Raw genomic sequence first — 14,018 nt, 5'->3', positions numbered from 1 at the left:
TGGGAGCTGCGCCGTTAAGGCCAGGGCGGGTCGCTTGCCGGCCTCGTCCGAAGAGAAGCCGCGGCGAGGGAGGCGCAGCAGCGGCTGCCGGGTCCCAGCGCGGGAGAAGCCGCTTGCGGGCGCTCCGGAAAGGTCAGAAGCACATTTCGCGCCTTTCAGCCGAGGGGCAGCGCATGCGCCTTCCCCTGCACAGCAGGCGCGACCCCAGCCCCGGCCGGGCGGGAGCAACCGCGCTGGCAACTGGGCGAGGCTCCGCGAGCCCGAAAAGAGGCGGGCGGTCCAGGCTTCCCTGGCGCGGGGCGCGGGGCGCGGGGCCCGGGGGGGAGGGGGGCTCCCGCTCCGGAAGCCGAACCGCCTCGCTCGCTCCACACCTGCCTCGCGCTGGCCCCGCGCCCGGGGGGGGGGCCGCCGCCGAACGCCAGGCCGGGCACCGGGGGCCACGGGGCCTTGCGGGTGCCCGGGGCGGGGGCGGCGCGAGGCCTGCCAGCGGCCCCGCCCCCCTTCCGCGCGCCGGGGACTGACGCAAGGGGCCGCAGCGCGGGCGGGGCCGGTCACGTGGGGGCAGCGCCCGGGCCGGAGGCTGCGGGGTCTGGGCCAGGCGGCGCATGCGCGCGGCGGGCCGCCGGGCGGGGGCGCGTGCGGCGTTAAGAGGCCGGGGTCCCGGCGCCGCGCCTGAGGCGCGCGGAGCGGCGGGCCCCGCGGCGGGGCCGGGGGTGAGTCGCGCGGGGGCGGGCGGCCCGGGGGGGCCCCTCGGGCGGGGTCTGTCCGGAGGCAGCGGGGACCCCTGGTCTGTGCGGGGGTCTGGTCGCTGCTGGGGGGGGCGGGGACCCCTGGGTCTGTCAGGGTAGGTCGGGCCAGGTCTGTGCGGGGGCAGTGCGGGCTGGGGGGCGGGGACCCCTGGGTCTGTGCGGGGGTCTGGTCGCTGCTGTCGGGGCAGGGGCAGGGGCAGGCTGGGGGGGCGGGGACCCCTGGGTCTGTCAGGGGGTAGGTCGGGCCGGGTCTGTGCGGGGGCAGTGCGGGCTGGGGGCGGGGACCCTGGGTCTGTGCGGGGGTCTGGTCGCTGCTGTCGGGGCAGGGGCAGGGGCAGGCTGGGGGGGCGGGGACCCCTGGGTCTGTCAGGGGGTAGGTCGGGCCGGGTCTGTGCGGGGGCAGTGCGGGCTGGGGGGCGGGGACCCCTGGGTCTGTGCGGGGGTCTGGTCGCTGCTGGGGGGGCGGGGACCCCTGGGTCTGTCAGGGGGTAGGTCGGGCCGGGTCTGTGCGGGGGCAGTGCGGGCTGGGGGCGGGGACCCTGGGTCTGTGCGGGGGTCTGGTCGCTGCTGGGGGGGCGGGGACCCCTGGGTCTGTCAGGGGGTAGGTCGGGCCGGGTCTGTGCGGGGGCAGTGCGGGCTGGGGGGCGGGGACCCCTGGGTCTGTGCGGGGGTCTGGTCGCTGCTGTCGGGGCAGGGGCAGGGGCAGGCTGGGGGGGCGGGGACCCCTGGGTCTGTCAGGGGGTAGGTCGGGCCGGGTCTGTGCGGGGGCAGTGCGGGCTGGGGGCGGGGACCCTGGGTCTGTGCGGGGGTCTGGTCGCTGCTGTCGGGGCAGGGGCAGGGGCAGGCTGGGGGGGCGGGGACCCCTGGGTCTGTCAGGGGGTAGGTCGGGCCGGGTCTGTGCGGGGGCAGTGCGGGCTGGGGGGCGGGGACCCCTGGGTCTGTGCGGGGGTCTGGTCGCTGCTGGGGGGGCGGGGACCCCTGGGTCTGTCAGGGGGTAGGTCGGGCCGGGTCTGTGCGGGGGCAGTGCGGGCTGGGGGCGGGGACCCTGGGTCTGTGCGGGGGTCTGGTCGCTGCTGGGGGGGGCGGGGACCCCTGGGTCTGTCAGGGGGTAGGTCGGGCCGGGTCTGTGCGGGGGCAGTGCGGGCTGGGGGGCGGGGACCCCTGGGTCTGTGCGGGGGTCTGGTCGCTGCTGTCGGGGCAGGGGCAGGGGCAGGCTGGGGGGGCGGGGACCCCTGGGTCTGTCAGGGGGTAGGTCGGGCCGGGTCTGTGCGGGGGCAGGGCGGGCTGGGGGGCGGGGACCCCTGGGTCTGTGCGGGGGTCTGGTCGCTGCTGGGGGGGCGGGGACCCCTGGGTCTGTCAGGGGGTAGGTCGGGCCGGGTCTGTGCGGGGGCAGTGCGGGCTGGGGGGCGGGGACCCCTGGGTCTGTGCGGGGGTCTGGTCGCTGCTGGGGGGGCGGGGACCCCTGGGTCTGTCAGGGGGTAGGTCGGGCCGGGTCTGTGCGGGGGCAGTGCGGGCTGGGGGGCGGGGACCCTGGGTCTGTGCGGGGGTCTGGGTCGCTGCTGTCGGGTCAGAACGGGCTGGGGGGTCGCCCTTCCCCTGTCTGTAAACCGGTGTGACATTGCTTCGGCTCCGCTCCAGTTCGCTCTCCTCCTCCGCGGGAGTCGTGTGCACACCCTGCCTGCCTGCCTGGGTGGCACCAGAAAACCCCGCGAGCGGAATCTACCCGTCCCCCCCTTGAAGCAGCAGGACACCGAGAGCCTGCCCATGGGGTCAATGACCCAGCAGGCTAAATGGCTCTCAGGACGAGAAGAACCTGGATCTTCGTAGCAACTGGAAACATTAACTCTTCCTAAGATTATATTTCCCTTTCGTATCATTTCGAAAAGGGATCATGTGGGCTGAATAGTAAAATCGTAAGACCTTTTTCTGGCAAAGGCATATCTAATAGTTTAAACTCATTATTTCTTTAACTTGAAGAACTTAGTGCCGTGGAATCCTTGTGATGTTGGTCAAGTAACGTCTGGGGAATAACCACATAGATGGTATGTATTTAAAAAAAAAAAGTGTTGGTGAACTTCAGTGGACAAGCTGAGATTCTATTCTCTTCCCCCCCCCTCCCCCCCCGACTAATATATGCCCCTGCTTTGTAGCTAATGGAGCTGAGTTAGACACTGTAAAAAATCTCGAAGCCTGTAATTCAGAAGAGCCTGGTTTAATTTACCAGGTAGAGGCTACTAAAAAGATGTTGGGGTACTGCTCAAGGCAAGAACTCTGTTCTCTCTTCCCCCTACCCAGCTTCTCAAATAACTGCAGGGGAGGAGGATGCAGGGATCCTTAAGGGTATTTTTCTTGGGTTGTTGGTTGGGGACTGGGATGGCACTTCAGCTTTCATATTAGCCTCTAACTCCTGGGAGGGCAAACTATGGCCCACGGGCCAGATCCAGCCCATCAGGGCTTTCAGTCCGGCCTGCAGGATTGCCAGCCCCGTAGCACAACATGGCTAAGGCAGGATCCCTGCCTACCCTGGCCCAGCGCCACTCCTGGAAGCAGCCAGCACTGCGGCCCCGGGGGGCTCTGTGCACTGCCCTTGCCTGAAGGCACACTCCCCCTCCCCCAGCTCCCATTTTCCAGGAATGGGGAACCGCAGCCAATGGGAGCTTTGAGAGTGGTACCCACTGGCAAGGGCAGCATGCAGCAGAGCTGACTGCCCCCACCCCCACCCCCAGGAGCCACTTCCGGGAGCGGTGTGGGGCAAAGACAGGCAGGGAGCCTGCCTTGGCCCTGCTGCATGCCACTGACATCCTCTGGAGCCGCTCAAGGTAAGCGGTGCTGGGTCAGACCCTGCACCCCGAGCCCCTCCTGCAGCCCAACCCCTTACCCTGAGCCCCTTCCTGCACCCTGCACCCCCTCCTACACCCTGCATTCCCTCCGGCACCCCAACCCCCTGCCCAAGCCCTACATTCATGGCCCTGCATACAATTTCCCCACCCAGATGTGGCCCTTGGGCCAAAAAGTTTGCCCACCCCTGCTCTAACTAGTAGATACATGAAAATAGAAGCTCCTGTGAAAGTTTTAGAAATGCTCCTACTTTCTAACAGCTACTTTCTCTTATTTTTAACCCTGCCTCATATTCTAAAGGGAAGCCCCCGATAATGTTCAACTCCAGAAAAGCACAGTTTCTGAAAGTGCAAGAAGAGAGCCCACTGTTACCTAGGGACTCCTTAGAGTCAATCTCATGGCATATCTCGCGTGAGGCCTGGACATCCTCACATGCAAGAAATGATTGACAGTGATTGGCCAAAATAACCCCAAGTAGGTCCATATGGAGGCTCTATCTCTGCTGATCATCAGACTCTGAGGTGATCATAGAGAATTCAAGAGCATATGTTGTTGTCTCCAGAAGATAGATTTATGAAGATTAAGCCTTGAAGAACTCCCTTGATGGAAAGACTGAGGCCTCCCTAAAAAGATCCTTTGCATCTTTTACCTGTTGCAGCAGCTTATGCTTCCTAAGCAGCAGTTAGAGGGGTTCTAATCCATATATGTCTAATTTTTTTTTTCAATTCTACTGTGTTCTTGGCTTCAATGACATCACTAACTACTCTTAGTAGAAGTGCAGACAGGTCAACTACAAAAGTATAATTAACAAATCTGTTTAAATGGTACAATGATTTTGGAAAAATGCTTGAGTGACATGAGCAGGAACTACAAAATGACATATTATTTTTTTGAGGTGCCATTGTGGCTCCATTCTTAGAATGTGCACAAATGAACACACATTTGTGTGAATATTATGGTATCCTCCCCCAAATTACAGCTGTTATCGAGTGCAGAATGAATTGTATGAGAATGTCAAGCAAATCTGAGTTGCATCATTTCTTGGATGACAGGGATATAAAGTACTTTTTTTGTGATTCTTATTTATTCCTCTAGCAAATTCCTCAAGTTACTTTGAAATAATCTAAAATAAGGCTAAATTCAAACTTTATTAATGTGGTTGGCTGTGTTGTCCTCCTCCCCTCCCCCTTTAAGTGAACACTTGTAGTAATTTTCTACTTGGGTTGTAACTTTTGCCATCTGGATTTACTGGATGAAACAGCAGATAACAAATGCCATATATGATATAATTTATATAGGGTTCTGTTTGTTTCTACTTCCATTTTAACTACATTTTTAATGTCATTCAAAATAAGTGATAGAGCTGGTTGAAATTTGAAAGTTTAGTCTGTTGGAATATGAACTAAAAACAGGAGAAAAGTAACTAATTCACAATTTTTCCATCTTTCTTAAACTGTGGAGCTGGGGGGGGGGGGGAATAGCAAGATCCCACCCTTTCCCCCCAAATCCTGTTTTTTCTCTTTCCCTACCCCTTTTGTTGATTACCTATTTAATGCTTTATAAAAACAGAACCATAGACATGAAATAGCATAACTTAATCAAATTCCAGTTAAGGCTGCTGAATGCAATTCAAGAGCATCATTAAACTAGTCCTTAAGAGAAATGCCATATTTTTAGAAGTTTGGAACTTACAAAGTGAAGAGCCATAAACAATTCTGACTTACTTTGACAACCAGTTCATGCACACACATCATTAAACAGAAAAATTCTCAGTAAGGAACGTCCAAACAATCTTAATTCTGCCCATGTAACAAAACAATCATAGCTGAAAAGTCTAAATGAACGGTATCTATTCATCCCTTAGCTTTCTCCTAAAACTTCATGCGTTTTTAATACCTGCTTTTTTTCATACAAAAGTTTTTAAAAGTTTTTAGCTTTCATGCACAAAACAAACAAACAAACAAACAAAAAAAAGTGTAAGCCTATACCCTCTACCTCTCCCTGGGATCCTTCCATGCCGCTCTGTGAGTTAATTTTGTCTGGGGAAGTGAGGGTTAGGACTGTGGTTCTACCTCCTCTCCAATTTGCCCACACTAGCGATCACATCTCCAGGTTTCTCTAGCACCATTACAGTAGTACATAAGCACATTTTGATAGCGGTGCCTTAATTCTGAGCAAAATAATTCCATGTACCCAAATTAAACAAATAGCTTTCTAAATACAGCTATTGTACAAAAAGAAATTCTTACATCGTGGCACAGCATAAAAATGCACGTTACAGTAAAACGAGCTACCTGTATCATAAATCATCAGATGTGATAACAGAAATGAATATATACACACTGTTATCTAGACTTGTAGTCTTTAAATCAGGGGTGGGCAAACTTTTTGACCTGTAGGCCACATCTGGGTGGGGAAATTGTATGCAGGGCCATGAATGTAAGGCTGGGGCAGGGGGCTTGGGGTGCAGGAGGGAGTGTGGTGTGCAGGAAGGGGCTCAAGGCAAAGGATTGGAGAGTAGGAGGGGTGTGGGATGTAGGAGGGGACTCGGCATTGGGGTAAGGCAGGAGGCTCAAGGTAGAGGGCTCAGGATGGGGTTGGGGTGCAGGAGGGGTTCGGGGTGTGGGCTCTGCCCCATCTGGCAGTGAGGCGCAGCGGGGCTAAGGCAGGTTCGCTGCCTGCCCCGGCCCAGCATTTCTCCCAGAAGTGGCCAGCATGTCCAAAAGTGGCTCCTGGGGCTAAGGAGGTGCTGCCTGTGCCTGTGGGTACCACCCCCAAAGCTCCCATTGGCCACGGTTCCCCATTCCCAGGCCAATGGGAGCTTCAGGGAGCAGTGCCTGGGGGCCAAGGGCAGCACACAAAGCCCCCGCCCTGCAGAGTCGTGGTGCTGGCCTCTTCTGGGAGCAGGCTGGGGCAGGGAGCCTACCTTAGCCCCGCTGTGTCACGGGGCTGGCAATCCCATGTGCCGGATTGAAAGCCCTTACAGGCTGGATGCAGCCGTGGGCTATAGTTTACCCTCCCTTGGTTTAAAGCTTGGTACCATTCCACTGAAAATCTTACCACCCTTGACTTGAGTGGAAATGTGATTGGGTCATAAATAAGGCTACGATTTAGTCACAAGTATTTTTAGTAAAAGTCATGGGTGGCTCACGGGCAATAAACAAAAATTCACTGTCTGTGACCTGTCCGTGACTTATATTATAAATACCCCTGACTAAATCTTGGGGTGGGGGGAGGAGGGTCTAAGGCTGGGGTGGGGGGCGCTGTTTGGAGCGAGCCCAGGGGCTGCTGCTAGGGTGTGTGTGAGAGGGCCAGTGGCACTAGCTGCCAGGGGCCACCCCAGGGACTGTTGCTCAGGCAGTCCCCTGGACCAGCTGCTGGGGGCCCGTCTGAGTGGTGGCCAGTGCAGCTGGCCCCAGGGCCTGCCACTGGCTATAGAGCTGCTCCAGCAGTGGCCAGTGTGGCTGTCCATGGGGCCACCTGAGCAGCTGGCCCTGGGGTCAGCCTCACTGGCCACTGCAGAAGTCACGGAGGTCATGGGAAGTTACGGAATCCGTGACTTCCGTGACAAACACAGAGCCCTAGTCGTAAAATACTGAACTCTTCTGTTTGATTGGCTGTGTGAGCTGAGTGTTAAGGACTATGTCAAATTGTGGTAATCACAAGTTTTGATTTATATAACCAATTATCTGTTTTAGCATGGATGTATTTAATTATCTTCTCCTGAGCTGCAGTTAGCAGTCTCAGCTGTAACTTATTTTTTGTATGTTCATTCATTTTGTTTGTGAACTGGATGAGCCCTAATCAGATTCTCAGTCTGACAGACCACTTCGGCTACAAGTACTGGATATGAGTCAGCAGTGTGCCCTTGTTGCCAAGAAGGCCAATGGCATTTTGGGATGTATAAGTAGGGGCATAGCGAGCAGATCGAGGGACGTGATCGTTCCCCTCTATTCGACACTGGTGAGGCCTCATCTGGAGTACTGTGTCCAGTTTTGGGCCCCACACTACAGGAAGGATGTGGATAAATTGGAAAGAGTACAACGAAGGGCAACGAAAATGATTAGGGGTCTAGAGCACATGACTTATGAGGAGAGGCTGAGGGAGCTGGGATTGTTTAGTCTGCAGAAGAGAAGAATGAGGGGGGATTTGATAGCTGCTTTCAACTACCTGAAAGGGGGTTTCAAAGAGGATGGCTCTAGACTGTTCTCAATGGTAGCAGATGACAGAACGAGGAGTAATGGTCTCAAGTTGCAATGGGGGAGGTTTAGATTGGATATTAGGAAAAACTTTTTCACTAAGAGGGTGGTGAAACACTGGAATGCGTTACCTAGGGAGGTGGTAGAATCTCCTTCCTTAGAGGTTTTTAAGGTCAGGCTTGACAAAGCCCTGGCTGGGATGATTTAACTGGGACTTGGTCCTGCTTTGAGGAGGGGGTTGGACTAGATGACCTTCTGGGGTCCCTTCCAACCCTGATATTCTATGATTCTATGATACTCTGAGGGGAAACTCATGAAATGCAGCCCAGGCAGGTGAAGTGCTTGATAAGTTTGGTCTTCATATAAACATCTCAGGATTCTTGAAATTGGAGCTCACCAAACCTGGTGGGTCTAAGTTTCTCTTTTATCTTCAGCACGGGCAGTGTAAAGATGGGCCTATCATAGTATGGAAAGCGGAGGACAGGTTCTCAGTGTATGGCTACATGGCTAGCTTGTGTCAGCTGACTTGGGCTCGTGGGGTTCAGACTAAGGGGTTGTTTAACTGCACTGTAGACACTCTGGCTGGAGCCCGAGCTCTGGGACTTCCCCTCCAAACATCTACATCTCAGTTAAACAGTCCCCTAGCCTGCACCCCTAGAGTTTGAGTCAGCGGACATGGACCAGCCACAGGTTTTTAAATGCAGTGTGGACATACCCTTAGACTCCTAGTCTAAAGTCTGACAAGCAAAGCAGGGCTTCTATAGATGCTTACACACCTTTTAAATTTCTTAGATCTTGTGTGGGTAACAAGCTTCTTTTGAGGAGATGAACAACCTTTCACTAATCTGCCTGTTTCATCAAATTTGATGGTATCTCTTGTAGCTGGACACCTCAATGCATGAGATACACATTTTACTTAGTGCTGTATGCATGCTGGGGATGTGCTGCCTTATTCAGCTGTAAATGAACAGAGTGGGAAACAGCTGGGGAGCAAAAACTGTACATCTGAATGTTTTCAAAAACACCAGGACATAAAATGCTGGTTTATGGGGGAAAAATCTTGGATGGTTAGCTTCAGAAGGTTCCATTTATCTCTGGTTCCATGTGCTCATCTTTACAAGAGACACTTTTTGATCTGAAACTTACTAATTATTAGTCTCTCCCTAGAAGTGGTATTAGGTTTTTTTTGTTTGTTTGTTTTTGTGGAGAATCCGTTCAGCTGGCTTGGGTTCTGTGAGGATAAATACTTTTCTTCTTTTTTTGGGGTGGGGGGGGGAGAGAGAGAATTCAGTTCTTTTCCCCCAGTACTTTGAAACATGGTAAATAGTTTTCTGAAGAATACGTTCACCAACAAGTTTGAAAAGAGAATGGGTTGGACAATATGAACTGATAATTGGCTATATTGCCCACATCATGTTTGTGAGCTTTCCATTATTAAGCTGTTAAATGTATATCGTAATCAATTGTTCTGGAGCACAATGTAGCCCTATGAGATTCCTTCTGAGGGCTTGTCTACACTACCCATCGGATCGGTGGGGATCGATTTATCGCATCTAGTATAGATGTGATAAATTGACCACTGAGCACTCTCCTGTCGACTCCGGTACTCTACCAGAACGAGAAGCTCAAGCAGAGTCTATGGGAGAGTGTCAGCTGTCGTCTTACTGCAGTGAAGACGCTGTGGTAAGTAGATCCAAGTACATCAACTTCAGTTACACTATTCAGGTAGCTGAAGTTGCGTATTTTAGATGGACCTCATGCAGTATTGTAGACAATCCCTGAGAGACAGACAGTCTTACCACTAGGAGCAGGATTAAAAGTTAGCATAATAGGGTGTATCCATTTAGCCCATTAAATTTGAGGTGCAGTATGAGGTGGTATATTGAGTAGTGTTATGTACTTGCAGGTTGGGGGTTTAACATAGAAACATGAGCTTGTATGGCAAAACTAGCTAGCGTGCGCGCGCTCTCTCTCTCTCTCTCTATATATATTTTATAACAGTTGTTGGCAATTGAGTACATCACAACTTCCCCTGTAATATTGCTGCTTTAAAGATGTCCTCAGCTAGGATTTTCATTCCTGGGATCAGATTCTTAGCTTGAGATTGGCAGAACTGCACAAGTTGTAAGGAGTTTTGGCCCCCAACAGCAGTGGGAACAGGATGGAGGTTGATCCACTGGTGGTGGTCCCATGACACTCAGCTTAATTGCTGCCATAAGAAACTGGTTAGAAGCTTCCTTTTGACTATGTACAGCAAAGAAGTTCTGCAGGAGCTGTGCTTCTGGCAGTCATTGCTCCGGCTCTTTTTTCTCTCAATTGCTTCAAAGCCTTTGGGGATCCTTTTTTAGTAAGTCTCTTCCTTTCAGTTATGTCCAAACCATTTAGCATACCTTTCTTGAGATGCAGCTTGTTTAATGCTCAGCTGCATCTGTTTAGATCTGTCTTGTGCTTTGGTGTCTGCTTCCATTCCAATGTTCTTGGTACTTCAGCATCTTTTAGCTATTCACCCGTTGAGGAGTGAGTTATTTTGGCAACCCTTCAGGGCCCTGCCTTAATATTGGCAATCTCAGTGGATCAACGCTTGTGTTGCACTGTACTCTGCTGCCTATCGGCATTCGTTGCCTGGCATTAGTATCTGTACTGTTTGCGTGCTTGTGTTTGCACAGACTGTCTCACCACCTTTGTCACAGATGAAGAGAAGCACTACCTGGATGCCCCCTTTTTATTTCTGGTGTGTGGTCTGACTATTGGCTTTGTATGTTGCCTTCCTAATCAACACAAGGCTGCTTAGCAGCTTCAGATCACATGGATGGGGCAGACTTATGCTGATGACTGATAGGGCACTGGAACAGCCTTAACTGTGCCTTTCTACACCTAACCTTGCACTGTAGTGACACTGGAGGGGAGGGGGAAATAGACTTATTTTAAAAGAGACATTGGATTAATCCAAATTGGGATCACAAACACTATAATGCCTTAATCATAATTCTATGGTTATTGTATGGGGTCAATACAGAATGGAGATAAGGCTGCCCTGGATGCCCTAACTGTGCATTTCCATATCCTAACATGTCTGTGGTTTTTTTTTTTATGTTTACCACTAATTCTGAATTTTCTTTGTTTATAAATGCTTGGTTTGGGATTATTTCACCTCTGTGATGTATTTTACCTTAAATTACTGATCTCTATTTTCAAACATAATTTTAACATAATTTTGTGTGGGAATCATACAAAATATTACAATATGCTTTAAAACATTTTGTCCTTCAAAAATGTAATTTTTCTGAAGTGTATGGCATAAATAAAATCCATGATGATGTAAGGTTTTATTGGTATTTGTTTGGAATGACCTGCGTAACTCACTTATGGCATAACCCCTGAGTTGATCCACCAATGGTGTTCATACATTCTTGTTCTATAGTCTAAATGATTCCATTTTGTTTCTTTGGTTATTCTGCATTGCTGTTCTTTCACCAGTCTGTTATGTGGAAGCCACAACATGACAGTATTTGGCTGTGCTTCTGTTTAGTCATTTTATAGATGTTTTAGTCTCAAAAGTCAGGGTTTCTATCATTGGTCATCATCTTCCCCCCCCACTCATGTTAGCATATGAGATACTGTATGTGAATCGGTGGGCAAGGAGAGCAAGAATCTGTGAAATGTTCATTATGTAAATGCTTATTTTTTGGTTACAGATAAAGATGCCGGAATCTGACTTGGTTGCAAAGATGCTTCGAGCTGTTCTTCAGTCCAGTAAAAATGGAATACCCTTGCCACGACTGCAGGGGGAGTACAAATCTTTGACTGGGGATTGGATCCCTTTCAAACAGCTAGGACACTCTACGCTGGAAGAATACCTGAAGACTGTTCCAGGAGTTGTCAAAATAGAAATTAATAAAATGGGTGAGGTAAGACAAGCTTCCTAACAATGGCATGGGAATTGTAACAAATTATACAGTTTGTGGCTTTTCTCAAGTTGCCTGTTAAACTGGCTTGGGAATTCATTGTAAGGCTTGCGGGTCTCTAGCTTTGTGCTGCAGATTTTAGGGAGATCTCAAGCTCTTGGTCTAGCAACAGTGTTTCCCACGAGTGTTAGCAATAGTGGGAGCACTAGTGTCATAATCTTTTACCATATGGCTTAGTGTTGTTCTGAGTGTGTTTAGATAATATGGTGGTTGTGACAAATACGGCAATTTCCTGCAGTATCTTTAGGATATCTTGCTTTATTAAGCTTGGGTATTGTGGGTCAGGGACTGTATGGGGGAGGAAGACCACAGCAGTCCAGAAACTAAGAACAGTGGGATATGATTAGGCAAATTCACTTAGGCTGTAACACTTTCAGTGGGGTGCCACCACCTGGAGAAGTTCATATATACTGGTTCTGACTGGATTTTCAAGAGACCAGCAGATAAAGAGAGGACTTTCTTTCTGATCCATCAAATGGACAGGACCTTCTGTCCAGGGTGGGGGGGAGTCAATCCTTTCTGGAAGGACTTTGACCTACTGGGGCTCCATAAGACTTGATGAGTGACCTCAGGTAACCTTTTAGCATGTGTATATAGAAACACTGATTGTTTTTAATGTTTTCTCTGGAATGTTTTCACCTTAAGAATCAATGGTCTCACTTAGAAAGAGCTATGTGGTAACTGCTGGCAGTTACACCATTCATAAGCCTTTGGAGAGGAGGCCAAGTGCAACTACTCGCCTGTTTAGGCAGTCTGGCTTGCTGGGGATATCACAGTGTAGGGAGGGAACTGTGCAGCCTGGAAAATTCCCCGTCAAGACTGGGAGAGAGATGGGTCTCTGCCCCAGAGAAGTGACAGCTGAGGATCCATAAGCCAAGGGTAGGTGCTCTTGGTGAACCCAGAAGGGGAAATACAGGTGCGGTTACCCTGAACTATGACAGTGGTAAACTGGGCCTTTTAAAGTAAGTATTACTGAAATGACAGCCCCAGTTGGAAGACAGTAGCCTCATTCATTGAATAAGTCTGTGTCTCATTATTTCTCAAACTCTGTGTGAGTGTGTCTCTGAGAGTGGAGTAGAAGACACACACTTCTAAAAGACCATGTACAGCAATTTCTGTCTTGATGGTAGTTTTTGTTTCTACTTATTTTTCACATCCCTGAACTGGGGTAGATGTTTTACAGATAGTGGGATAATGTGTCTGCATGGAGGACATACCATTTCAGTACTTTTCCATGTTCTAGTCATTAGTTTTTGTTTGCAAAGAGAGAACTTTGCTGCATGTCTTAAACTTGGCAACATTTAGTCGGATTTATCCCAGTCTCTTTTGGGAGGATATTCTATAATGTAGGATCCTGTATGGGAAAGGCTCTAGGTCCTGTCTGCAGCAACCTGACAGTGGGGTCTCCCAGCAGTGGGTTGCTGGTTTATCAGAGTTCCAAAGTCAGATCATGGAAGGAGAGGCAGTTCCTGGGAGGGTGTGAGATCTAGTAAATATCTTAGGCATCAAAAATATGAACAGCTCACTTTAGTCTTTCTATAAATGTTGAACTTCTACAATTTAAAGATAATAGAATTTAAGTAAATATAAGAGATATTGTGTAACTTCTTTCATGGAGTACAGAGAAGTTGGGACCTGATTATTTCCCTATGCCCATTTTCTCCCCCTGTGAGCAGATCACTTGCCATGCTGTTGCTTCCGCTGAGACTGTGCGAATTGCTCAACTGGTAGCTTGCCAGAGAAGTTCAAAAAGGAAAATGGGACGACAGGTGAACTGCCAGATGAGATTAAAGAACACTGCTCCATTCACATTAGTTGGTAAGAATTCATAAGCTGGAAGACTTCTTCGTGACAAATACTGTTAATTAAAACCGTAGTCTCTTGTGGCAGAGCCTTTCCCTTATAAACCTTCTGATTACAATGAATTCTGTATGCTGCTGATCAATTCACACTAGAAGAAAACAGTGCTGAAATATATATTTGTGCTTGACAATACTTTGAAGAAACCTACATGAAGAAGTTAGTAGGAAAACAATGCTCTTGCTTACAAATGTGCAGTGATGTTACTGGAGCACAGGCTTGAAGGGTAGCTGTCTTTGGGTATGTCTAAAAGGCAATTAAAAACCTGCAGCTGGCCTATGCCAGCTGACTCTAGCTGTGGGGCTGTTTCATTACAGTGTAGATTTCTGGATTCAGGCTGGAGCCCAGGCTCTAGGACCCTGTGAGATGGGAGTGTTCCAGAACGGGGCTGCAGCCCATAAGTCTAC

The 14,018-nt window shown here is 50.4% G+C and overlaps 1 protein-coding gene across 13 annotated transcripts in view; it reads left to right on the top strand.

The window, feature by feature from the left end:
• TDRD7 (tudor domain containing 7) overlaps nt 1–14,018 on the top strand; it is a 113,661-nt gene continuing 99,643 nt past the window's right edge. For 11 of the 13 annotated variants that reach the window (XM_043515383.1, XM_043515379.1, XM_038401558.2 and 8 more), the window contains exons 1-3: nt 577–713; nt 11,482–11,694; nt 13,428–13,569. In XM_043515383.1, coding sequence (XP_043371318.1) covers nt 606–713; nt 11,482–11,694; nt 13,428–13,569 — 463 coding nt within the window. In that variant the 5' untranslated portion in view covers nt 577–605. Of the gene's footprint in view, nt 133–576; nt 714–11,481; nt 11,695–13,427; nt 13,570–14,018 lie in introns of those variants that run through there. The other 2 variants (XM_038401541.2, XM_038401551.2) reach the window with 2 other exon arrangements.

Source organism: Dermochelys coriacea, chromosome 5 (genome assembly GCF_009764565.3).
Source record: "Dermochelys coriacea isolate rDerCor1 chromosome 5, rDerCor1.pri.v4, whole genome shotgun sequence".
NCBI classification, from domain to species: domain Eukaryota; kingdom Metazoa; phylum Chordata; order Testudines; family Dermochelyidae; genus Dermochelys; species Dermochelys coriacea.
This window is presented reverse-complemented; position numbering and strand designations above follow the sequence as displayed.